Source organism: Rhea pennata, chromosome 3, assembly GCF_028389875.1.
Source record: "Rhea pennata isolate bPtePen1 chromosome 3, bPtePen1.pri, whole genome shotgun sequence".
NCBI lineage: Eukaryota > Metazoa > Chordata > Aves > Rheiformes > Rheidae > Rhea > Rhea pennata.
The window spans coordinates 37,578,108-37,605,535 of NC_084665.1; the positions used below are offsets into that span (position 1 = coordinate 37,578,108).

The window sequence follows — 27,428 nt, forward strand, 5'->3', positions numbered from 1 at the left end:
CTTTAGTATTCCTTCAATTCTAGACTGTGTAGCTATTTATAAGAAATTAAGAGAAGAGTCATTCTTTAAAAAGCTTCAGCTCTGTGGAGAAGGACCTAGGAGTCCTACTGGACAAGCTGACCATGAGCCACCAATGTGCCCTTGTGGTCAAGAAGGTCAATTGTTTCCTGAGCTGAATTAGGAAGAATGTTGCCAGCAGGTCAAGGGAGCTGATCCTCTGCCTCTACTCACCCCTGGTGGGGCCACATCTGGAGTACTGGGTCCAGTTCTTGGCTCTCCAATGTAAGAGAGACATGGAGCTACTGGAACAAGTTCAGCGAAGGGCTACTAAGATGATTAAGGGACTGGAGCATTTCTCAGACGAAAAAAAGCTGAGAGAGCTGTGACTGTTCATGTAGAAGAGAAGTCTGAGAGGGGAGTTTACCAATGGGTATAAATATCTGAATGGAAGGTATCAAGAGGGGCCAGACTCTTCTCTGTGGTACCCAGCAATAGGACAAGGGCACAAACTGAAACACAGGCAGGTCTGTCTGAACAGAAGGAAGAACATCTTTACTGTGAGAAGGACAAAGCACTGGAACAGGTTGGCCACAGAGGTTGTGGAGTGAATATCTCTCTGGAGATATTCAAAAGCCAACTGGACAACCTGCTCTAGGTGACTCTGCTTGACCAGGAGGGTTAGACTAGATGATCTCCAGTGATACCTTCCAACCTCAACCATTCCGCAATTCTGGGATTCAAATTTTGGCATAAAGAGTTAGGACTCTAGGCTAGGGACTCAACTAGTATCAAACCCTGATATCTAGACTTCTCAGAGGTTGGTCCCTGAGTATTTATGACTGCTTTAGACATCTCTTAAGAGTGAGAAAAATTACCCAGCAGAACTGACCAAAAAGTTGTCAAAAAAGAATACTGAAATTGAAAGCTAAAGACATTTAAACAATGTAAATAACTGATTTTGCATTCAAGTTTCATGGCAGAACAAAAAAACAAGTTCTAAATAGTGATGTGGTATACATAATAAAAGCCAAGAGTTATCAATCAGTACAAAATGAAGAGTCATCATGGTAGTACATTGAAATGGGAAACCTGAGGGCAGAGGGATGCCTGTGGCTTAACAGGACTAAAGAAAAATAAAATCTTAGCTATCTTAAATGCAGTAAGAACAAAAGAAGTCACAGTAAAGCTATTTAGAAATTATTAAACGGATACAATAACATTGTCAGAGAGAAAAAACACTAACAAAGCAGAACAATTTGTTTGTCTACTGTGAGGAAGATAAAGTAACAGTCAGTAACAGAGGTGGTGATTATCTAGGCAGTAGACACAAACACTCCTACACTCAGAGAATAAATGCTCCCAAATCAGCAGACTCGCATAACTTTACACTCAAGGTCTTCAACAGGTTTAGATAATACCAAACCCTAAAAAAAACATAATTATATATGCTAATACTGGAAAGTACCGTGCACAACAAGCGCTTTAACTTGTCATTAATCTTAAACCAGAATACACACCCTAGAAAGATGGAATAGATATCATAAAAGACACAATGACTAGTAGGTTTCTACAGATAAAATGCTTTTTTAAAAAAAAATAAAATTAAGTTCAGTCAGCAAAGTATAGGAAAAAACATGATGGCATAGATGCCATCATAGATATTAGCAGTTTCCACAGGCATTTAACCTGATAGCATGACACAAAAAAAGTTCCATTTTAAACAGGAAAAGAAAGATGATTAAAGCAGAAACAGTTTAACTGACATTTCTTCAAACATAGTTCTCAAAAAAAAAAAAAAAGAACAATGTAGTAAATCCAGTTGTTTATATTCAGAATCTGCAAATACCAATACTAGCTATTAATATTCAATGTTTTCATCCATATTAAAAAAGATAAAAAATGCTGCTAAAACTCATGGTAGGCAAGTGATAAAGACAGGGCCCTTAATAGACATGCTTTTTTAAAAAACAAACAAACAAAAAAAAAACAGTAAGTTATAGCTTATCTTTAAGAAATAACACAAGTCACATCTGAGTGTAACAGCTGCTCATAGAACTATGTCTTTAACATGATGTAACCATGAAAGAAAAAAGTGTCCTTTTACATTTTTCTAGAAAGAGAGAGAGAAAAGATAATGAAGTTCAACATGGCAGGGATGGGAGTTTCTCCGAAATGTGTGAACCAGCTCACCCTCACAGAGACCATTTCCACCACAGCTGCAATAAAGTGCAGGGGAACTAGCTAAGACATTGGCTCATCAAACAATTCAGAGCTGGACAACAGCCAGAGCCATAAGCTCTACACTGATGTGACACAAGGAGGCAGGACTATGGAGGGGGCACTTTCTCCTACAAAGTACCAGTCACCTGGACTTGAGCTATCCATCAAAGTGTCACCCCCAGAACATCTTCTGTCTATTTTTAAAAAAGATTTGACAATTCTGCTTGGATGGTCTGGCTCTCACAGTCAAGAAAGATTAATCCCAATTGCAGAAAAGCCTAAACAGAATCAGCAGGCCTATGTGAAACAAGGTACAGGTCTCAAAAGTGATCACTGGAATAAGATATAAAAGCATTTTCCTCCCTACCCTTCTGAATAACTCCAGTTACATATAGGAGGCATTTCTGTGAAGCACAGATATCGAATACAGGAATAATTACATACAAGAAATTTTTGTTTGTTTGTTTATTCTGTATTCTGTTGTTAATTCTGTAACATTACCAGAACAGATTTACCAGTACACTGGACACACCTAAGAGTTGTTCTCGTTTTAGAGACTAAAATCTACATTTAAGATGAGGAATTAACAGAGCCCATATTCTCTAGAGCAGAAGTAAATTGTAAATAAACTTGATGGAATTTATCTATTTCTATTTTGAAACTCATGCTATAACATAACTCAAATACCATCAGATAAAGCACTTTAAAGGTTTTTAAAGAAAAGTCTTACCTTTGGTGCAAGCACATAATCTGTCTGTGCCCGAACAGTATATCACAGAGACAAACATATCTGGTTCCTCAGTGCCCTCTTTTTTAGGTGGCTCCACTTTGGCCAGAATTTCAAAGTTTGAAAGATCTAGTATTTTTACATATCCTCCCTGAGTAGTTATTACCAGGTGCCCAAGAGTAGAGATCTCAGATCTTCTCTCTCTCCCATTGCCATTTTTAGAAGTCAATTGCATTTCCTCCACAGGCTCCTCACAGTCATCCTCTCGATTATCCAATATATCTGGTGGGAGCAAAATCATTGAGGTAATTGTGTCTTGGGGGTCTTTGATATGCTGGATTTTTACTGGTTCTTCTTCTAGGGTAACTATTCTAGTGGCATAATTCATTTTATAAAGCACTAGGTATCCACCACTAACACTTCTCTGTTCAGGTTGAATTATTAAAGGAGTTGGTACATCTGCTGGTGACTCATGTTGAATTACATCGATACTTGTGCCATTCACTACAGCAAGACTTGATTCTATTTCACCCTTTCTTCTATTACATAGTGCTGAATTTAATTTATTTAAATTATTCAAGGCCTCTACTTGATTTATTGCACTCAGAGATTCAACAGGGCAAGTCCGCAGTCCTACTAACAAATGAACTCCATCTGCACAAGGAGTGATCGAATCAACACACAGGTTCTCCTCCTCTGCAAACTTTGGCAGACGCAGGCACTGAACCAAAGTCCCAGGTTTGGGAACCATAGAGCTCCACTTGTCCGAGTCTGGAGAAGTTAAATTGGCTGCTGCATCTGCAAACTGCTGAATGTAAGTCACAGGGGGATCCTGTAAAAGCAACTGTTCCTGACTGTCCAGCTCCATTTCAATGATCTGTGGAACTGTGAATCCATCATCATGTATACTTTTACTCATAATATTGTTCATTTGTGAAAAGAGCTTTCCTGCTTTTTCATCAGACTCCTTAATGCTGTATAGCAGCAATACAGGTAAAGTCCTCCGTACCAGAGGCGAATTCAGTTCTGAATTAGTGCAGGATTCATTGTCAGTTGATCCCTGCTCTGAGACACTCTCACCTCGAGTCCTGCTTAAGCCATCCAGTGATCTCTGAGAGTTACTGCTAACAGGAGAGGTAGCAGGTGATTTGTATGTTAATAGACCTCCAGCTAATAAACAAGGAAAGGGAATGTTGTGTTGTTCTAGATGTTTTTCCTTCATCTTTTCACTCTTACAATTGGCCAAACATGGATTTGCCCCAAGTTCTTCCAGATCCTTAACTGTATCTTCCAGGACATTTGCAACAATTTCCCATTGAAGTTTCTCAGGCTGTTGAAGAATGCTGAGAGCTGTTATATCAAGGCTGACTTCCATAGTTTCTTTTTGTGATGTATGCCCTTTAAAATAAAAAAGATTAACATAGTATATGCACAGAAAAGGAATCAAATTACTTACGTTATGGACTTGTTTTCATAATCAAGCAGTAAGCGACTGCTGTACAGATTCATTATATTAAAACATACCATATGTTTGAGATCTGATAGTCATGAAACAGAAGACCTAGAAACATTCCTTCCACAGTAGCTAATGGTTCTCCTTATTTTATCAGCAAGAAGGAAAGTAAAGAAAACAGGACATTAGCCTTTGCAACAGGTCTTCCAGTAAACAATCTTATCTTTCTGACAATTATTCTACTTGGGCTAGTCCACCATACCAAAAGCCAACTAAGCTAATCAACCTGAGTCATGCTCTGCCCTGAATTATTGCCCCCTTCCAAACAGCCCAGTACCATCAAGAATCTGTAACACTGCAGATTCATTCTTCACTTCTAGTTGTAAAACACACCATTTTCCTCTGAAACTTGACAGTTCCCCATCATCTAACAGACCACCTAACATAAAGAGCTCCAAGCTACAATGAAACACAACACAATAAACACAGAAGAGATGACTGATCAAGTTGAACAGTACTGCCATAACAAAAACTAATCAAAAGAGTTCAACTAAATAATGCAAAGATTTAATTGATTACAAAGGGCACAGCACAAACTCGGATAGGAGGAGACAGAAGCATAAATGAGAGTATAATTTTTGCAATAATTTATATTGAAAGAATTTTTCACATCAAGTCTATTCCCTTGTGCATATGCATGTTTCCCCCCCCTCGCTAATCCTCATTCAAAGTTATAAACTAAGCACATAATCTTTTCTCCCATCAAATTTTCTGTGTATACCTCTAAGAAAACAATACAAAAACACCATTCACAGCACTGTTCTGCTCCCACATGAAAACTTTGTTCAGGAAAAAAGAGAAAAAAGTAAATATTCTAAGGTGTATATATAGAAACAAACAATCAAGATTCAGGAACTCTTTCTGGCAGTTCCCAGAATTTCAAGAGTTTTGTACAGTTGCAGTTTGTTCCTGTCCTAACTAAGTTACTTCAACTTGGTTTATGTGCTTTATTTACAGCAAGATAACTGATGTAGTTATCTTAGTATTTTTTTTTCCCCTGTAGCTAATCCCCACCAAACAACGACTTAATTACAGGAATGTAGACCTCCCAGGTCAAAATTTAGTTTCCAACACAATGAATGTAATATCCTTTGTTTCTGGCAGAACCTTTTATTTAAGAGTCTGAGAATCTGAGATGAATAATTTCCCTCCTGACCTGTAAATTGGTATATGAATCAGATATAACCTACCTGTCACAGATTCTGATCTGGAATGCTCTTCACTGTCTGAATCCTCCAATAGATCATCACTGGGAAAAAAAAACACAAATGAGACCAGGTACCCTGTAGCTACCTTTTTATTAATTAAATTTTAAAAATTACTGTATTAAAAAATAAATTGTGAATTATAACACCAGCATTTCTTTTAGTCAGAACTGCATACCCACTGGTCAACTGATCACGGACAACACTGATTTTTTTTCCCTCAGTCATTGAGGCAGTAGAGCAACTGTCCATTTGCTTCATTCTACTATCATACATATTCTACTATCAGACATAAATTGAACGAAAATGAAAGCCAGTTCTCAGAACTGTTTCAAAAAACCAAAAAGCAAAATAACAATCAAAAAACCCTTCAGCCTAAAAACCAATGCCCCCATCTTCAAAGTTCATCAAAATATTCTCTGAAAGGTAGAGTGGTCTTTGACTCTATCAAAGTAAATCTGCAGCCGGTATGGAAACTGCCATGGCTCAGAGCAGTCCTGGTCTGGTCATATGTAGTATCTTCCTTTCACAGCACAGCAGCTACCAACAATTGTTTTTATCAGCAACCGTTCCTTGGCTCAAAGTACCTGAACATATTTTGACTTCCTCTGAGCTCCTCCTTAAAGAGGCAATCTACAAACATTTTGTCACCTTTAAAAATATTACTAGATGAGTCATGTTCCCATAGAAGCAGATTCTATTAAAGCAGCTCTTAAAAAGGAGTATGCCCTTCTGCATATACAATTGGCTTGCTTTTTTTTTTTTTTTTTTTTTTTGTGGAAACTGCCACATGTTTGCACATTTTTGATTCAGATCTCTGTATCATTTCATCAGTAGTTCTAAGAATATATGAAGCTTTTACACATCTGGCTTTCCTAAAGAGAAGAAAAATTCCTATTACAGGATCTTTACAAACAGAAAGACCAGCAGGGCCTCTGCAGCGTCAGGTATACTAAAGCATAGCAGCAAGTCAGATGCCACAGTTCAACAAACTGGATACTTCTCTCTCAGGCCCAAGGAAAAGTCTATTTTGGATCAAACCTGATCAACTTTCATTTCACTACAACACAGTGACATTTCAATACTTCCACTCTCATCCAACTTTCCCTTGAAATTTCAGTATCATTTTTAATGACAGAGATAATGAATTTCATACAAACAAAGTGAAGTGGAAGATGCTTACTCCTGAGCAGTACCATTATACTATCCTTCAATCACCTCTTTATACTGGCTTAATTCTTTAACTTTCAAGTGGCTTATAGCACTAAAGCTGCTTTAAGAGTTCAGACCCCAGCAGCTGCTGGCAATGAGCAGCTGCCAGGCCCTATGCTCAGGTGTTGCCTAGTTTCCTACACATTCCTCAAAAGAGTAAGCTTCTTATTTGCTCTGCAGTTCTGTAGGAACCACAGCAAGCTTAAAAACAAGCTGATACCTGTGCAGGTAGCAGAACTGTCACTTCCTGTGATGTTGAAGTTAAACGAAAAAACATTGAGAAAACTAGCAAGACTCCTCAACACCTTTTGTCTTGAGCTTTCAAAAAAAGGATTCACTCACCTGTGTGAATTTTAGTGATATGAGGAAGGAGTTCCCAGTAATACAGGGTAACAAGCGCAAATGAAAGTATATTGATTTTATGTGCATACAGATATCCATCAATAACGTGTTTTCTCACACGACACTTTCTAAGCATCAGTGTACCATCTAACTTTTTAAAAAGCTTGTGATAGAGCTGTCTAGTCCCTTAACATCTGTATGGATGAGTTAAAGATACAAATAAATAAAAATTCCTAGCACATCCACATACTCTACTTCAGTGGCCTATACTTCCAAAGCCCGAAATGCATAACTAAAATGAAATGCTGTTCTCAAACTTGCATTCCTCATTATTTTCTCTGCCTCTCATATGTAAATGGCGTTTCCTGGAATATCAGCACGGGGTAGCAATAAGATACGGCATCTCTCTGTTACTGGAGGATAATGACTGAAACAGCAAGAGTAATACAAAGCTGGCTTTAAGGACAACTTATACAGCCTTTTTATTCCTTTGTATCTGAACACGATTCAGCACTTAAAAAAAATTATTCTCTTCTCTGTGAAAAGTATAATAATCTTAATCTTATGTTCTACAAAGCATGACTTAACTAAATGACATTTACCACCTACACAGCAACATTTTACATTTTCTGATGTTGAAGGTTAGCATACCTGTCTCCTTCTAATTTTGGTATATCTGAGCAGCTAGATGAATCTTCCAGCCATGCTAGTGTTGGTCTCCTTGAGTCAACCCCTGAGCTCTGTTCTCCTGATAACATAAGCTGCTGCACAATAGCTGGATCATATGCATTGATCTCAAATTTTAAGTGGACCTAAAAACATAGTAATTGAAAAAAACAGAAGTGACCCTTGATTTAAATTGAGATATGCCTCATCAAAAGTAATTAGTTAATGAAAAACAGTTGTGTATATTGTATACCTTCATAAGTTTGGAAACATCCCATATACAGATCTTTCCTCGCTTTGTTGCAGCAGCTAGGAAATGAGGGCAACTTCCAGATCCAAAGCAGGCTATTCTGTCAGTGCCATCTGTGCAGGGAAATTGTGCTGGACTTGTTGCCAGTGTGACTGAAAGAGGTACATTCTGAGTGTGCTCACCCTTGACAAATGGGCAGTTTGGGGAATGTCTCTCATGTTCAGACCTTTTCATATTAAAAACAAACATATCACACATTGATTTCTTACTGTGATGAGCATATATATCATACACAAACTCAGTGCTTGAAACAAAGCTGAAGCCAAACTGCTTGAACTGTATTATGGTTAACCATACAAGAATGAGGAAGCTACTAACCCTATTTCCACAGCTGTTTCTCAATAGCAGATTGTATTAAAGCCTTTGACCATTTAATGGATATTCACAATCATACAAAAGGATCTGCACACAAAGTTCTTAAGATAGTCATAAAAATTAACCATAAAAGAGTTGTTCTATTGACAGTAGCCCATCATGTCCTCATGAAGAAAAGCAAGCAGATTACATTCTGCAGAACGTATATTAGAAGAATTCTGATGTTATGAGAAATCATTAAGTAGGCTTATTAAGAGGAAATGGTGTCTAGTCTTTCACTATTCATTCATATATGCAAAAATCAAAATGAAAGACAGTCCTAAATGACAGATTGACCAATAAGCATGAAAAAGACCTTTTGATCTCAATATATTCAGAAGACAGACATGGCAAGGAGTAATTATACTGCTACAAAATGTCTGGAAACTAATAAGTACAAGGAGGAAACAAGGACTATGAGGATAATATTCCAGAGAAAAGTGTCCTGCTAGTCAGGAGCCTGAACTGATCAAATAATGATATAAATTACAAAATAATCAAGACAAAAACTAGAAATTAGACTGCATTTCTGTCAATATGCACAGTTTTAATTGGCTCTGGAAACTAGTAACAAATCTTGCAACTTTATATAAAGGGCACATATAAACTGCATGGCTACCATACTTTAAGAATTTATCATCTATTGTCACATGCATACAGAAGATTGAGTACAGATCTTTGCAAAGAAATGTTAGCTGTCATTTTTGTCTGAAAAGAAATGAAACAAAATACCAAATTAGAATTAAGAAAGAAAGCTACCTATAACTTCCTGGTTTTAGTATTATGTATAAGTTTGACACAGTGCAAGGAATTACTTTGCTATTTGTCCTACGGAATCATTTTTGAAATCCATTCTTATCACTGACACTCCCTAAATTCACTAGAAATTCTGGCCAGATATGTTGATCTTTGTACTTCAAGTTTTCTAACCTCATTAGCATAAAACTAAGTCTACTTCAAATATAATTAAACTTACCAAGGTTCATCTGTAGGCTCCCAGCATACCAAACACACACTACAGGTAAAGCACATGGCTCTGTCATCTCCTGATGAAGCAGGCTATAACATAAGAAGAAATACTTAAAATTTATATAGCATGCAATATGAAACACATTAACTGGCTGATTAAGTCCTCTTCTTACTCTAGTGGCATTGCAAAACATCACATGTATACATGTATACATCACATGTATACAATGTCAAAAATTACAGACTGAAGTGGCAGTATTTCACATAAGAAATAGACACACCATCCATACTACAGAAGAGTTGTAGAATCCAGAGAACCTTTGCCAGCCACCGGATAAAAGCCACACACAAATAGAGTAGAACTCAAGTGAACAGCATCACTGCTAAATTTTTTTTTCTTTAGAACAGGCCCACAAGGTTCCAAAAATGCACAACCTCAGCAAAAATTATCTGTACATCTGCAGACTTGTAAAAACACAAGTTAAACAAACATTTCCTATTACGCCTTCAATCTGCCAGAATATAAAGCAACGTACATCACTTCACTCCTCTGCAAAGAACAGTTGTTACTAGGTGAAGCAACAAAGGAGAAGAATGGAATTTTCCACTTCTCTTAAGAGTTTTCATTATCACCTTTCAAGTGAATGAGACATACTTGGAAATATGCAGATTCAATTCTAACATATTAATTCCCTGCATCTTTCTTCCTGAACAAGCAGTTTTCTAGAACCCTTGAGAAATTATCCAAAAACATTATCCACCAGCACCTAGCAGGCTTTGCAGTTGATTTCATGAGGCAGATAATATTGACATCAAATAATATATACTACTTAGCCTTCATTATGTAAATCCATATAGTAATTAAAAAATTATCATATAGTAAAAATAACAAAAAAATGGAAATAGGCAAGCATATTGGAGGAAAAAAGTTGAAGCTGTATAAGTCATTAAGCCCAATAATTTAGTAATATAATCTAGGCCTGCTGTCTGTAACACAACATTTTTCTTTAAGTCTCACTAGGAAAGTATAGTTATAAAACACTGACATCAGGCTTAGTGCTTTTTCTGCTTTATTTGCAGAAAACTTGTCTAAAAATAAGGATATTTGCTCAATAATGTAGTGAGGAGAAAAAGAGAGGCTGTATAACAAACAAGTTCATCTTTGTTGTTTAATCCAGATCAATTTGCATACTTGTTTTATATGCACGTTTCTCACGTTTTCTGTGCTGTGCTCCGAACAACAAAGTAGTAACTTTAAGGTACAGAAAAAAATAAGAAAAGAAAAGAAACTTTGGAAAAGAGCTCTCAACAAACTTGTTCATTGCAGTTTCTACATCTGTATAGGGGTCCATGAAGACTTTTGTTTTTCTTGTCAAGGAAGTAAATATAACTAAACCCTTTACCTGGTGATAGAACCCAGCTTGAGCCATAGGATCTGGCTGTGCCCACCTATAACCCACATGAGGCCATGAGGTGAATGTCTCCCGTCTGTTAGCTTCACTATACATCAAAGACCTAGAAAAGTTAAAAAACTACGTTATCCAAAGTTGCCACACCAAATTAAAAAAAAATAAAATAAACTACTTCTGAGATACTTTTACTGATTTATTGGTTATTAGAAATGAGGCAGATAGCTACCTATAACTTATATTTAGAGTTATTAAAAACTATAGAGAAGTAACAAACTTCTCTCACTCAGTTGCCTAAAATATATCCTCAGCAGAAGACCAAAAGCAATACAAACCAACAAGCTTTGAAAGCAAGAACAATTAACAAAATAAATTTCCATGTAGCCTTTTTGCTCTGACTTCAAAAAAACTATCAGATAGCCAAAGCTACTCTGCATTTAGGTAAGATGCAGAGTTAGCCCAATGGAGCTGCCACAGTTTTCACCAATACGACAACTACTGCAGAATTTTGGGTTTATTAAGTGAATAGATACAAATATTCATATTTTGAAATACCCCAAAACTGGTATTCTAGGCTTAACCAAATAATTGTACAAACCCCCTACCATTTGGCATTCATTGCATGCTATAATATTTAAAAATTGTTAGCTATTAAATTAAAAAAAAAAATCTGTAAATTCAACAGCTACAAAGAAAAGAAGCTCCTCTCTTTTCCAGCTTTCACTGTTAATTTTCAGTGCACGTTCCTCATCTGAAAGAGTATAAGAAACAACTATCGGCTTTTTTTTTTTTTTTTAAAAAAATTAACTTTGACAAAAGCACTCCAGTATCATCCCACAATTCTTCATGGAAAGGAGCATACACCTAGAAGAACTGGTGCTGCTAGATGGAGGAGTGTCTCTTTTCTTGTTTCTTCCCCTTAAAGACACTCTTGAACGGTGTCAATCTTGTAAAAGAACGATTATATTAAATGTTTCCCAAAGTAGTAAACTATCCTTGCAGCACCCACTTAAGAGTCATCTTAATTTGACATCATACTATCCTAACAGATAGGCCTCAGAGAACTCATCATAAAAGAAATGTGGTAGATACAGTTAAACCTGGAGGTACAGGGATGCAATAAATTTTATTAAATTGAGCAGTAAAAAATGAATAGTCTTGCAAAATAATATTCATATAAAAACTTTCAAAGCATTAATTTACAGCTTTAGAAGATTTATCAATGTTCTAACTAGTCTTGGCTTATGAATATTTAGATAACGGGTTAAACTTGCCTACTTACAAATCACCCCTCAGATCAGAAAGAGATCAAACAATAGCCGATGAGGTAAAATTTTCTAATTAGAAAATTCAGAAGCAGTGTTTATATGCTGCAAAGGTAACAAGTTCATAAACTGTGTCCTCTAAAAGAGGAAGCATGGACATAACAATTCTATTACAAAGAACAAGGAATTGATTGTATGATGTAGCATAGTGTGTATGCCCCACCTTTGGTGGATGAGATACATGCTCGCTTTGCATTCAAAAGAGGTCTGAACAAGCTCTTAAACCTATGCAATTTCTGAATGTCTTAATGTTACACTTTCAGTGAGGTTTACAGTGCTAGCTTGAATACTGCCTGTAACTCTGGACCAGAGCTAGCCATTTCCAAGTTAACTGTTCAAATATAAGCATAACCTAACATTATGAAGAGTAAAATCTGGGTAAACACCACATCCCTATGTCAAAATACTACTTAGGAATGCAAGTTCAGGGCTGCAGTTGTTACCTTTCTGAAAGCCTGCTTGGGAATAAGAACAAAGGCAATTCAATCTGACTGGCACTAAAGTTAAAATCCAGACATGGTAGTCCTTGGGCAACCAAAAATTTCTCTAAAGTTACCAATATTTAAAGTACACTCTGTGCTAACCAGTTAAACTAGTCATACAGGTAAGAACAAAAAAAATACATAATAGAACTAACTCTATCTTTTCTTTGGCAGACAAATCAAAGTCATCTAAGAGCTTACTCTGATCCAACTAATGGATCAAATTCATCACTTATTTTGTCTTAATATACCTGTCCACAGATCGACCAGGTCCCACACCAAGTTCAGGTCGCGCGCTGGGTAAGAGGTAAGATAACCTATCCATCACAGAGGATGCTACAGGTAAGGCAGCAATATTTTGATTTATCTTCTTGAGTTCATTTACAATGGCACTGGCGACAGACTTCAAAACATGATGAGGAAGGTGAAACGTAACCGTTGCCCACTAAATTAAGAAGAAAAGTATCCAGTTTATATTCAAAAATTGTAACATATAAACGACAAATAGCTCACAAAGGTGTCAAAAGCAAAACAAATACATATGTTGCACTCTCTCTAGATCTGAATGAATTTAAGATTTAATACAAGAGTGGACACAAAAGCAACATGAATATAATGCAAGGAAAGTTAGTAACTTCAAATTTTTAGCTGGAGACCCTATTAGTTTCTTGCTTAACAGGCGAAACATCACACATAAGAACTAACGATCACGTATCACCTTTCATCCTCTTCAAATGAAATCTACCACACTACATCAAGCATGTTGCATGCTCCCACAATGGTGGTCAAACAAACTAGACCTGAGAATCCATGTTACATAGGAGGGAGACAGATTCTCACCTTTGCAACTTTATGATTTGCTGCTGTTTCATGTGAGGTATTTTTTAAACCATCCTTCAATTGCGTGATGAATAAGTCATAGCCCTCTGTGCTAGAAACATCTACTTTTTCTACACAAGCAGATAGCAGCTGCTGAGCCTAAAATACAGACACACAACAAAAGTTATTGTCCAGGCTAGAGAGCCACACATGAGAATTATACCTGTTTTATTATTCTGGGAAATGTAATTTGGCTTGCCCTAACTTATCATGCATTATATGAGGATTATTCCTAGTAAAATAAATAAATAAATAAATAGACAATTTGAGCAAGCCATTCCAAATTTTACTTTGTAGTCCACTCAATGGACAAACTGTTGCAACAAAGTCGGTAGTTATTGCAAATTCCCTCAGGTAAAACACTATCAAGTGTTAACCAAGACAGTAATACAAACAATTAAAACATGACATATATTAAAGCCAAGAAAAAAGGAATCACATCTACAACTCAGTTCCCTTCGGAAGGATTTATTCAGCTTCAGGGACAGAAGTGAGAGCAAGAGCAAGGCCCACAAGTCTTGACATTTTTCTGAACAATTTTATCTACTTTTTTTTTTTTTTTTAAAAAGCAATGCTGAGGAAAACAATTTTGTAAAAAATAAAGTAATACAGAATAAAAATCAGAGAAAAATCATCATATTATCTAATGATAGTATCATAGAATCATAGAATCAGTAAGGTTGGAAGGGACCTCTGGAGATCATCTAGTCCAACCTCCCTGCTCAGCGGGGTCACCTAGACCATGTTAGACAGGGTTGCATCGAGGCGGGCCTTGAAGATCTCCAGAGAAGGAGACTCCACAACCTCTCTGGGCAACCTGTGCCAGTGCTCTGTCACTCTCACAGGGAAGACATTCCCCTTCACGTTCAGGCAGAACTTCCATGTGACAGGACAAGAGGCAATGGGCAGAAATTGAAGCACAGGGACTGAAAAGAGTTTGTCCCCGTCCCCTTGACACCCTCCCTTCAGGTACTTATACACATTGATAAGATCCCCCCTGAATTACCCCTGAATTCAGTATAATTACTGAAGTTGAAAAATGAGGCAGAAAAAATGAGCTAGTTAACCTAGAGAATTCTTACAACTTAAATAATGCATCTAGAAAAGAACACTATAAACATCCATTTGTAGACTTTTTTTCCTGCCAAGTACCACCTGTTTGTAGTTTGCCCCACTGTCTGTTAACTTCTTGTTTACAGTTAAGCTTTAAAAGTACATTTTATTTGCAGAGTAAAGAGCATTATGTAGCAGTTGTTAAACTACAAGGCTACATCTGAAAAATGTTATATAAAATCTTTCAAGTTCCAAGGAAAGGGAAGTATTTCCCAAGGGCAACTGTCAGCCTATACTTTAAGTAGTCAAGCACCACTGCAAACAGAATGACCCAGTGACCACTTTTAGTCTATTATTATCACATTCACATCTTGCTTGTCTCTCTCCTCCCTCTCCTTTTTTTTTTTTTTTTTTTTTTATTTTTTTTCTTTTGGGGGCGGGGGGAGATGGGAGACAGACAAGGGAAGAAAGACAGAAGCAAGTTAAATGACTTTCTTGGCTAAGGTTATATCTGTTTCTTAGATTTCAGTAAAAGGACAATGAAAATCCCTATGACATCTCATAGTTCCTGACTTTCTTGCAGATGACAGCAGATCAACAGAAGGGCTGTGCATGCATAAGTTCCTCACATATAGCAATTAACTGATCAGCATATTCACTGATCTTTTTAATTGACTTTTTTTCCCCCTGAAAGCATAAAAACAAAAAAAATTCAAGGAACCCTAGTAGTCCAGACTGTGACTTCTAAACTAGTATACAGAATTCACACCTAAGCAGTGGCAAAGGTCTAGAACTGAGTCCTTATTTCTAGTCACTGATAAGTTCTTTCTTCTGAAATAATGCTCTCTTGATGAGGCAAGTTCCCATTTGTTAGAGAGGGGTAACTACAAAAAGCCATTGCCTTATGACACTTAATTATTAGGAAATTTTCCTATTACATGCTATTAATATTGCACTAGAAACTCAGGGACAAAAGTCTTTTTAGTATTCCTGACAGTTATTTACGTACCATTTTTTTTTCCACATCTTACCTCTGTAACCGGCAATTCAAGCTGAACCACATCATCTTGTTTTGAAACAGGCGTTTGCAGAGCTGTGTCTAACAATAAGATGCCATTGAGATCTTTCCTACATCCTACTGCATAATCATCCACAAAGATCACTTTATCCACAGCAGAAATATACTGACATTTCACTCGTCCACCTGGTTTAGCTAGAAAGGGAAAGATACAAAATATGATCTTATTAGAAAACAGCTTTAACAGAAGACCTGTAAAATCTGTTCTGGGAAGTAACATGACACTTCAGCAAAATTCTTTACTTCATGAAATAATCAAAAACTAGCATTTTTACAACTACAACTTTCATCAAAACTTTCATTGCCTACTTCTTCTTTAAACTACACATCCCACCAACAACTATAACCATTCTAAGAGCTATAGCAGAAGTCACCATTCAAGTCCTACACCTACCAGAAGGCCTACCAGCATTTGCAAGCTTGAAGTAGAAGCCTAGTGTACTTGATGTTAGCTGACAGTGGGTAATAGAAACTAAATTGTACAGGTCAACATAAACATTGGGATAGAACTGCTAAACTATGGTTAAGGCAGATCAACACTATTTCATCAAGCAAAATAATACTCAAACTTTTAAGACTAGATACAGCATATAACGTGCCGATGCTACATTAGCCCAAGCCCTCCAGAGTAGACAATAATCAATGTGACCCATTTCTAATCACTCCAGCTGCACTGAACAGTAGAGCAGCTTAAGAGGAGCATGCCTGGAGGAGAGATTTTGCAGTACTTACAACACTCTGCGTGCTCCCGTGCACTATCAGGATGAAAGAGGCATTTGTTCCTTGAGACACCAAGGTAGCTCCTTTCTCTTATTGCTCTGCACTGCACACACATTAGTAACAGGTCAGATAAGTTCAGTGGGGGTGGAGGAAGACTGTCAGTCGACAAGCGAGTAAGGGCTGTGGTGGTGGGTATTAGCCCAAAGAGTGTTTAAACACTGGACATTACTATGTGCATAAGGCTGGAAGGATTATAAAACTCAGTCCATGTGATATGCTATCTGTGTAGAAGGCAAAGTGCTTAACTTCATGAAAAGTGTAAGCTGCTGCTACAAAAGCAGAATGTAAGTGTGTTGTGAGTATATGGCTGCATCATTCAGAGGACAAAGCTGAAACTGCTGCCTCATCAACACAGATCATCTTTTATTGTTGCACAGGAACTGGAGTTTCACTAAATTCTTCATTAATCAAGCCCTGTCCCGATTATCCTCTTTCTTCAGATACTAAATTTTACTATGAATAACAAAAAAACCCCATCATTTAGGTAGACAGCATACAGCTAAGCATCCAGAAACAGACAGCTACATAATTCCCAAAGTCTCCCATTCTTCCACTTTGATGTAGTTAAATGGAAATCAAAACTTCTTCAGACGGAACATCGATCTGACCTTGACTTCAACACAACAACATTTCATTTGTGGTATCCTCTCTCCAAAACTCCAGTCAAGAATAGTTGTGTCAGCTGTTCTTCTCACTGAAATTATGGAAACAATGACTCCCATCCTCTTAAAATATGGGACATAAGCCTTTCACTGTGTGAAGCAAAATGCAACTGTAATCATTGCTGTAAGAGTCTGAAGCACTTCAAGAGCCCTGGAATCACTCACAGTTGTAGAGTCATTAATTCTAGCTCACCAAAAAAGGGGTGCTCTGAATGGCAAATCAACTACTTTCAAACCGTATTTTTGCCAATATACTAGAGTTCATCACACAAGAATTTCAACACACAACACAGCTGCAGGCAAGGAAGTCATTCATTCTACAGAAAAATAATGGTTTCTACAAAAATTTAAATACAAGTTTTAACATCTTTAAAAATATTTGTCTCAAAAACGTACTGGAAACTATTATGTAAATAAAATGAAAGCATCTGATGCCCTAAACTAAAAACATCAGTAGACTGACATGGATTTTGCAGTCTATTTAGGATACTCCACGTGATGGACTACAGGACACTTTCCTTAATCCATCACTTTTCTCTGCCATCTTTCCAAAGATGGAAAAAAGCTGTTCACCTTTTCAGGCAATACTTACAGCATGAGCCCTTCTTTTGCACCTTCCTTATTTCCAGCCAGCCGCAGGAGTACGCACATGCTCTGTGATTACAGGTTCAGTAGCCTGTAGGAGCCCCAGCCCCTTGCAGTTAGACCATTCTTTCTTCTTTTATCCATTTTGTAGAGAAGTTAATGAAATCTCAAGTGCAACCTATACAAGGCTAACAAATATCTTCTGTATTAGTCTCAACTTTTAAAAGGCAGTGAAGATTACTAGTAAAGGTAGATAACATGCCTAATCAACATCATACTTTTGCCCTGTTAAGAAAACAAAACACAACAGAAAAAGTTCTGACAGAGGCACAAGCAACATATTGCCTGACAGCTGTGACTCTCAGAGTGCTGCTTAATATGTGGCTGAGTTACACTGCCAGAAAGATTTTAGCCAAACTGTCTCTAGAAAGTTATTTACTGTTGCCACTTGTGTTTTATTCAAAGTGCACAAAAACAAAACAGGCTACCTCACATCTATGGAAAATGTATTCAAGGAAACAATTGACTCAATATCCAGCATCGTTCCAATATCCAGGGAGGCACACTCTGCAACTGACTGCTTTACAATTCAAAAAGCCTCTGAACTGCTGACAAGCTATTTTGCAAACTTAGCAGTTTAATTTTGAAGTTCAGATAACATACTCCAAGATGGTTAAACTAACCTCACATCAGATCACAGTTTACACATGGCTGGCAAGATGATTACAACAGTAGGTTAAGAATCAGGAAACTGGAGTATTTAGAACTCATAGGCACAGAACAAATGCCTACCAAAGCTGAAATGTCTTCAAGGCATCTGCAGAACAGGCCTTCCAAAATTTATGATCCATGTTTTATGATGTGCCAAAGGGCTCTGACCAATATTCTTTGAACAACATTACCACCCTGGCTGTCCAGCCTGGCTGTTTACTAGCAAAAATTAGTGATACACATCTTCACAATTCACAGTTCAAAAATTTCATGTAAACCCACTAAACTGCTTAGGTCAGATCATCACAACCCAACTGTTATTCTCCTTTCAGCCAGGGCTGTTCCTTTAGCTATAGCTTACTTTGAATGGGAGAAGAAGGAACAGCTAGCCATTCAAAGTTTGTAACACAATTTTGCTTTACAGTCTTGGTGCAAGTAGATCATAGCATTCACTCCCTCCAACGCACACCTCTAGCTTATCTGTCTAGGACTAAAACCAAGACAAATCAAAAAGAAATCATTAAGTCTTTTCACAGTTCCTATGAGGAAACCTGGCAGACTCTTAACATGCTGGAAATGTAAGCCAGTAGTGCTCTGTATTATGGTACACCATCTATGATCTTAGAACTAGTTGTCTGAAAAGCTAAAACAAATGAACAAACAACAAAAAAACCCCAAATACACAGAAGACTGCAGAAAAAGAATATTGAGAAAAGGAGCTCTCCCTCTCCTGCTGCTTTTTTTTTTTTTTTTTTTTTTTTTTTCCCTGTACCAGAGAGAGGAGAGACCAGCAACTTCCTGTGGTCAAAATCTGACCTATAGGGAAAAAAATGCAGAAAATTAGCTTGTTTGTGGAATACGTAAGGCTGCCAGCAACACTGATTGTGCCTCCTTGTCTGCAGGTATTATGATGAACGGATGATGTAGTCTGCCCATTTTCTCCTATAAAAGGCCTTCTGGCCTCAACTTTCCAAACCAGGCTGCACCAAACCAATTAAAGAATTAGCCTTGGTTTTCAAGAAGCAGAACAATTTCAAAGCTTTTCCTTTCAATTCTTCTGTTACAAATGGTTTTTGCCTTGAAGCTTTAGAGTTTAAGTGAAAGTGGCAGTTATGTTAAAACTCATGGCTGTCATTACAAAAAGATGAAAAACTAGGTTAACATTTATAGTAACGTCTTGTACCTTTTCTAATATTACAAAAAAAGTCAAGTCAGCTTGAAAACTGGTAGCTCAGACTAAGGCTAAAATATATGACAAGGTTAATAATTCTCTCAACAAGAAGGTCCCAATGCACAGAATCCAAAAGAATTTTTTTCTAAGTCACAGTAGAGTAACACCTTAATCCACAGCCACAAAGTGAGAGCAAGAAATACATGTATCGTAACATTGATTCCACAATGCCAAGATCCAAGGCAGAGAAATGTCTAAAAAAAATCCATAACTTCAATCTATCGATGTAACTAGGTCTTTAAATTGGGAATTACAAAGTACAATTTAATGGAGAAAATGAAACCCTTTCAGCTCAACAAAACGCAGACTGTTTATGTGCACTGGTGCTCATTTTTCCACTTCCAATTTAAACTAGAATATCCAAAAAATATCTCAGTATTCATTTCAAAATACTGCAAACATTAAAGCTAGATATATATACTTTCAGGAGATCAAAAGGCTATCTATCCTATTAATCAGTATCACTAGACTCGTACTGTCAAGCTATTTAAAGGTAAGAGAACCCAAGAACAAGAGAAAGGAAAGTTATAAAGTGCAAAAATCCTTAAAGTTATCTGCAAAAATTAAAAATCAAATTTTATTTTCTCTTTGCTATTGTCAAGTGTGGGTGTAAAGCTTCAAGTTTAGAAGATATTACCACCCATGGTAACATGTTACGTGAAATCCTGTTTCCACAAGCCAAATTAATGAATAGGAAAACTATCTTTTCCTTCAGAGACAAAAATGCTTCTCATGAAAACACTACTCAGCAACTTCTCATAGACTTTGCACATGTACCAGGGAATTTAAAAGCCACCCCACTCCCCAAGAAAGAAAATAAACAGCTATCCTCATTTGTTGCTAGGCAGTCATCTTTGCTATTGCTACCACTTCACATAACCATAAAATCAACTGAAAAATCCAGTTACAAAGTAGAACAACTCATTATATGCTACCCGAGCAACACAAGTTTGCAAATTCATGCAAAAACTTGTTCAGCATGATAGAGGCAAGCACCATAACATTTAAACTCTGATGAAGTTCTACAGTATAAAAAAATTGTCTTAAAGTTTACAAGCTTGCTTTACTTACAAAATCCATCTATTCTGAACTAATACTACATAAAAATAACAATTATAGATGAGTTGCAAAAAACCTTCACAAAAACATGAAAAAAGGCAAACCACCAAAATAGTTTGGTTTTAAAAGTTGTCTCTAAAGCATTTTAGAGCAATGGCTCCCAAGGGAAACAAGGACATGCTGGATCATCTCAGAAGACCATGAGAAGATGGCTAAGACATGGCCAAACCAGGTCCTGACTGCTCACCACTACTGAATTCTGCAGCTGTGGACCCTTTCTGTCCCTCCTCTTCTCATCTATCTCTTCACTGGAAGCTTCAGCACTGCACAGGTCCAGCCCCAGGCCCTGACTTGCTTCAGCCTCCACCTCAAAGCATGCTGCTGCCACCAGAAAGACACTCTGTGGGTCTCCCACAACAGAAGGATTCTCAGACTTGGGAAAAGGCAAGAAAGGGACTTACTAGATGACAAGCTTGAGTGTCGCTGTTTTAGATGAATGAAGCAGAGATCCATGCTTAACCATCTTTAATACTTCAGCAACACTTCACTTTTAGATCTGACTATATATACACATCTCCATCCACCACATCACCTAAAATAGCAGTTCAAAATGATTAGACAAACCAAAAACACCTTTGAGGGTGAAACAGAAAACTAAAAATGTTCTCCAAACAGCAGTAATACTAAAGGAAGAAGAAATGCCTAGTTAACAGCACAAAGTACCTTAATTTTATTTGCAACTCTCCTATTTGTTAAAACTGGATTTAGCTAACTGAGGTCAAGACATGCAATTTATAGTTCGTTTTACCTTTGGCAAACAACACGTGACATAATTGTTTCAGTATCAGTTTCACAGTGTGATAGCTAGTTTTAAAGTGAAATAATTCTTGTTAAAGTGGACTCGGAAGATGTGTTTTTAGTGCAGAAACTTTGGAGATTGTGGCACATGAATATTAACTACATGTGTCTGAAGCAGTTAATAACAGAAGCTAATATTAATATTTAAAAGGTTTCAGAACATAAACAAAAACTTAACAAGATCAAGGCAGTTCTTATCTCACACTTGTTATATCTGTAGGCATAAGGTCTTTTTCTATTCTATAGACTTAAGCCACCGGAGACTGACTCAGCAGGAGGGCACCGTGGTGAGCTCTCTGTGCCCATATACTTGATGTTGTTTTTTATCTCCATCCCTCTAACATTATTGCTGTCCTATATACTATGCAGAACACAATAGCTCAGAGAACTTTAACCCACAATTCCCAAGAATGAATTATGAAAGATTTTGCAGAATTCTACAATCTTTCCTGCAAACTCAGGGAAGTTGAGAAAGCTTAAGTTCCTGCAATTCTCACGTAAACATTCAAGCACCTCACAAGGGGACCAAGTCTTTTTCAATACTTTTCCTCAAAATGAAAACTATTACTAAAAGCTTTCAGGAAAGAGGTCTTTCAGAAGTTTCAGACAGACAGATTACACAGCATCCAAACAGAATGAGGGACAGGCAAGGAATACTTCACAGTCCAGTAACAGAAAGTTCCCATTCTTGAAGAGTAATTCCCACCACAGTGTTTCACAATGAAGATCCCATGACAGAAGAAACGTTATCACCAAGTCTTCTTTCTGCCACTGAAATGGCTAGAGGAGCAGCGCTCATATACTATGCATCCTCCTGTTCCTATAACAAGAGAGAACATCTCTAGTTATGGCTCTCTATAAAGCCCAAGTCTGTTTGGCAGGAAAGTGTTCCACTTCTCTATTTTTTTCCTTTTATCGTCCAGTTCCAAAAGTTTTAAGGAACTTCCAAAATATCTAAGTTGGGAGAAGCACTAAGTTCTCAGAAGTAGATGGGCTGACCACAAGGTGAATGAAAAACTGATGGGACCGCCAGTCTCAAAGTTAATAGTTAAATGATTCAAAGTCTACCTGACATTCAGTTATGAGTGGTATTCTTCAAGGACTGATGCTGTTTAATGTCTTCATCAATGATCTGGAGGATGGAAGAGAATGCACTCTCAGCAAGACTGTGGATGACACCAAACTGGAGGGAACAACTGACAAAGGGCAGGGCAGCCATTCAGAAGGATCTCAAAAAGCCAGAGAGATGGGCTGACACAAACCTTCTGAAGTTCAACAAAGTCTTGCACTTGGCTAGAATAACCCCATACATCAACAGAAGCTGGGGATCAACTGTTTAGACGGCAACCCTGCAGAAAGAAGCTGAGGATCCTGATGGACAAGCTGAACAAAAGTTAGCAGAGCATCCTTGCAGCAATGAAAAGTAACTACAGAGGGGACCACACAGGCAGTAGATCAAGAGAAATATAGACCCCTCTACTCAATATTTGTGAGGGCTCATTTGGAATATCACATTCAGTGTGGTCCCCCAGTTGAAATATCAATGAACTCGACAAAGTCCAGTGAAGGGCCACTAAGATACTTAGGAGCTGGAGCACATAACACACGAAGAAAGGCTAAATGAACTTAGCTTGTTCAGTTTGCACAAAAGAAATGAAGGAAGAAATCTAACAACAGTCATCCACTACTACAATAAAGGTTATAAAGAAGATGAAGCAAATTCTTCTCAGGAGTGCAGAATGAAAGGTCAAGAGGCAATAATCACAAACTGTAACATAGAGGACTTCAATAGGACATATGGAAAAAATTCTTCACCTTGAAAATGGTTAACCACAAGTAGTCAAGTGATTAGAAGGCAGCCTGGAAACCTTCTGGAACATCCATCCTTGGAGACCTTCCTGGACAGGTCTTATACACGCTGACATGACTTTGGAGCTAGTTCTGCTTTGAGCAGGAGGTTGAACAAGATGAACTCCTAGGGAACCTTTCAACTTAAATTATTCTGTGATTCTAAGTTGGTATTACCTTTAAAAGGTGTTCTTCATCCTTAAAGAAATCTAGTGTCTTGCATGCTATTGTTGCATGTCTTTAAAGAGATTTTTTTCAGAAACACCCAGTAGACTAAAGTCTATTAAGCATATATTTTATTTATTCCTATGGCGCCACATAACTGAGCGTACCTCTAGTAACTGCTTATTTGATCACTACTGTGCATATTTCCATATTTCCATCAAAATTCCAAGACCTCATTCTGGCATTTGAAGTCAACTCAGAGTTCAGTCCATCAGGCTCCAACTTCTCTAATTCTTAAGCTTACTTCAAATTAATTAAATGCATTCTCATAGGATCTTTCTCTCTCCTAATAATCACTTCATAGGAAAGCTGAAGTAGAATAGATGAATTCATTCATGATTTAATATTGCTACATTTAAAAGTGAAACTGTAGCTTAGGATTTGTTTCAAGTTCTTTAGAATAGCTGGCAAGATTAAAGCAACTTGCACTTTTAAGACAACTATTTGCAGCTTAAGAGTATTTGAACATGGTAATCATATAAGTTTAATTGCAGTTGTGTCACTAAAGGGGGGAAATTTATACCTTAAAAGTCTAGTCTTGCTAGGCTCATTCTGTAGGAAAGGGGAAAAAAGAAGGAAAGGTAGGTTCCTCCAAGAGTTTGCTCCGAGTAGGGACTTCTCCTTTACTGACTAGAGAGGGAACCTAACAATAATCTTTGAAAATGCTAGTCTTGTTGACTGTGACTGACAAAAATAACAGAAAATTAAATAGAAAAAAAATACTGTTAAAAAAAGGCAAATAAGCAGCATTGTGTGGCATCATTTACATTGCTACATGAAGCCAGGATCAAGTAGAAGAGAAGTCAACTGAGGTCAACAGTCTGTCACAACACTTTCCCACAATAACCATAGACTCTTCTTACTCCTGCTTCAAGATCTTTTCTTCAAGGCCATCTACTTACCTTCCTACTTCCCTACCCTTTTCCAACCTTATCCAGCCACACATATAATTTATGTATCCCTCCCCCTCTCAGCTCTTCCTTTCCATTGCTGTTTTTCCTGACAGAGTCTCTGTAGCCTGTTGCCTAGTAAACCAAGTTTTTCAAACTCTTCCCTAGCAGCTGCCAAATGCTCAGCTTAGAGCCTGATTGCTTCTCAGTCAGTCAGGTCAGGAAAGTGCAGTGGACCAAACAATTCTCCCCATGAACTGTAGAGTGGAATGAAGAATTGCCTGGCAGACTGTAGGCTATACGAGTCTTTATTAACCTGTACATAAGAAAAGACACTTGTTTTCAGGAATGCTACTCTTTTTCAAGATGAAACTACTTCACTGATAATCCAATTCCCTCCTCCAAGTTATGCATTAAAAAAAAATCATCAGTAAAACACTCACTTAACAGCCCTAGCAAATACTGCATGAAGTTAGTTTAGTAATAATGATGTTTACATGTATTCGACAGGTAAGTTATTATTTCCTTAACTTTACACCTTTAATCTAGGCAGTAAAAACAAAAGCTGTTTTCTCCCTCTTGTGCATCATCAACACGTGCTTTCCCTTAACATGCATGCAAATCTTCAAAATAACTGTGTTCCACTGTACAAGTACTGCATATACCAGATTTCCTCTCTGCTTTTTGAGTGGGTCTTTATCAAATCCTGCTACTTTCCCCCAAAGCAATGCAGCACAGGAATCAGGCCAATACAAAATCCAACATTTGACTCTACAGAAGCAGAAAGAAGCAACAAATACTGGTATCCATGTGGACATGGCAAATTAAAGAATTTAAGGCAAGCGGCCTTTCTTGGACTGTCCACTTGGTGATAAGTACTTGGATAACTGCAAGCAGTGGTTGTAATTAGGACAGCATTAACTATTTAAAGGACAGCTTTCTAACAGCAGAATGCAATACTGTGGCATCAATTAAGAACAATCTGGAAAGTGAACTGATCCACACACATATTTTTGATTTTAAAATATCAAACTGGTGAACTGACCGCAGTGGAACAGAAAATAATCTCATAACATGACTTAACACAGTCAGATACACTGAAGAGTTGTCCAAAAGTCCACATGGTTTTAGGCCTTATCTCCAAAAAAGCCTAAGAAATATATTGAAGAACATTATGCTGTTCTAAAGGAATTAAACTCTCATAACAAAAGACAGCTTTGTTCCCTGATTTGAGCATAACTTGGAAAGAAACACTGAGACAGCAGATCAACAATTAACACAAAAAGTCAGACACAATCATTATTAAAAACTTGGGAGAAACAATTACGGTAAATCTTCAGTCTATGACAGATTTTTCTTACACTCTGTCTTATAAAAGCCTTGATTACAAAAGCCTTAGCTCAAGTTATGGATACCAATGCATTAGTAACCATAAAATACTGTTATAAATAATATCACTAAGGACTCCTAAAGTGGTTCTGCTCAGCCAGTTAACATTATGCTGGGCTGCTAAGAAGGGCCAACCACAGAGCAGAAGAGTTATTGGACTGAAACATCATGATGTTCAGGATATAGGAGGAAAAAAAAAGGAAATTAAAAAAAAAACAGCGTTTTCAAGAAAGACAAGGATGTGCTATCCAAACTAAAAACTTCACGTTACTGTTAGGTGGATTCCCACAGAGATTTATCTGCTTTCTTTTAAAACGTTCTGGATTTGAACTAACCAACCATTCTGACAGAAAATAAGCTATATTTCAACTACATTTTGTACAACACAGTATACAATGCAACTGGGAGCTTAATTGAAGGGTTCAATCACATAAACACACTAGAGCTTGTCTTGACCAAAGTGTCACTGAGGCTGAAAATCAGTATTTTCCCCAGGACTCTTCATATCGACCAGTAATACCTCAACTACCTGTGAGATAAAACACAGTAGGATGCCAAAGCTCAAACCTCTCACACTGAGCACAGTATTTCCTCTCTGGACAATGACAAGCAGATGCACTGTGAGATACCTCTTCCTATAGAAGACCTTTTTCAGAAAAAGTCCATATGTGGAGGTACACAAAACTTCTGCCGATCTGACATTAAAGCATTCTGCAACCTTTAATAACGCAGTTCCACTGTTGCAGTGCTAGCCATAAGGCCATCAGTCCAGCTATGAATGACCTGTGGATAAAACAAGAAATCTTGGGCTATCATGCCTGGCAGTATAACATAGGCACCACTGTGCATTATTACTTCTGGATCCCTGCAATAAACATAATAATGCTAGACATACACATGCCTTTGTATTTTAAGGATATGTAAAAAAAACAAGATCTCTAGTTTTACCCAAAGGCTTCTGCAAAAAGTAGTCCTGATATACCTCCACAAAGTCTGCTAGTGTCAATTAACAGCATCTTGATAATCTGGAAAGCTGCGTGTCAAGTAACAAGGAATACGTGGCATTGTCTGATTAATCAAACAGCCAAACAGAGCCCACAGTGGTCTGGAATCTTTCTTGGGATAAAACACAGAACTTAAATCTAACGGTTCTTCTATACTGTGGGATAGCAAAAGTATTTTTTTTTCCACTAGTACTTTAGACTCTTTATAGTGAATGACCTCTTAAGATGATGTAAATCAGTGGAATGATCTCTTTGAGAAGAGCTTTTCATAGAACAACATGTTGTCCAAGTCCAAACATACTCAAACACAAGATGGGCTGTTGCAGATCACTAGATCAGTACTAGACAGTACTCCCCACGTGATGGGGAAGACAATAAAGGAGAAAAATCTATATTAATAGCAAGAGTCCTTGTTTTTAATAGGATTTTTTTGGTCTTGTAA

At 37.3% G+C, this 27,428-nt stretch overlaps 1 protein-coding gene across 5 annotated transcripts in view; it reads right to left on the reverse strand.

Moving 5' to 3' along the window:
- The window catches only part of BIRC6 (baculoviral IAP repeat containing 6), a 192,248-nt gene that overhangs the window by 160,237 nt on the left and 4,583 nt on the right, over nt 1–27,428 (reverse strand). For all 5 annotated transcript variants that reach the window (XM_062572049.1, XM_062572052.1, XM_062572053.1 and 2 more), the window contains exons 2-10: nt 15,698–15,879; nt 13,575–13,712; nt 12,986–13,179; nt 10,922–11,033; nt 9,526–9,608; nt 8,139–8,361; nt 7,871–8,031; nt 5,651–5,709; nt 2,951–4,345 (exon numbers count right to left, since the gene is read on the reverse strand). In XM_062572049.1, coding sequence (XP_062428033.1) covers nt 2,951–4,345; nt 5,651–5,709; nt 7,871–8,031; nt 8,139–8,361; nt 9,526–9,608; nt 10,922–11,033; nt 12,986–13,179; nt 13,575–13,712; nt 15,698–15,879 — 2,547 coding nt within the window. The remainder of the gene's footprint in view (nt 1–2,950; nt 4,346–5,650; nt 5,710–7,870; nt 8,032–8,138; nt 8,362–9,525; nt 9,609–10,921; nt 11,034–12,985; nt 13,180–13,574; nt 13,713–15,697; nt 15,880–27,428) is intronic.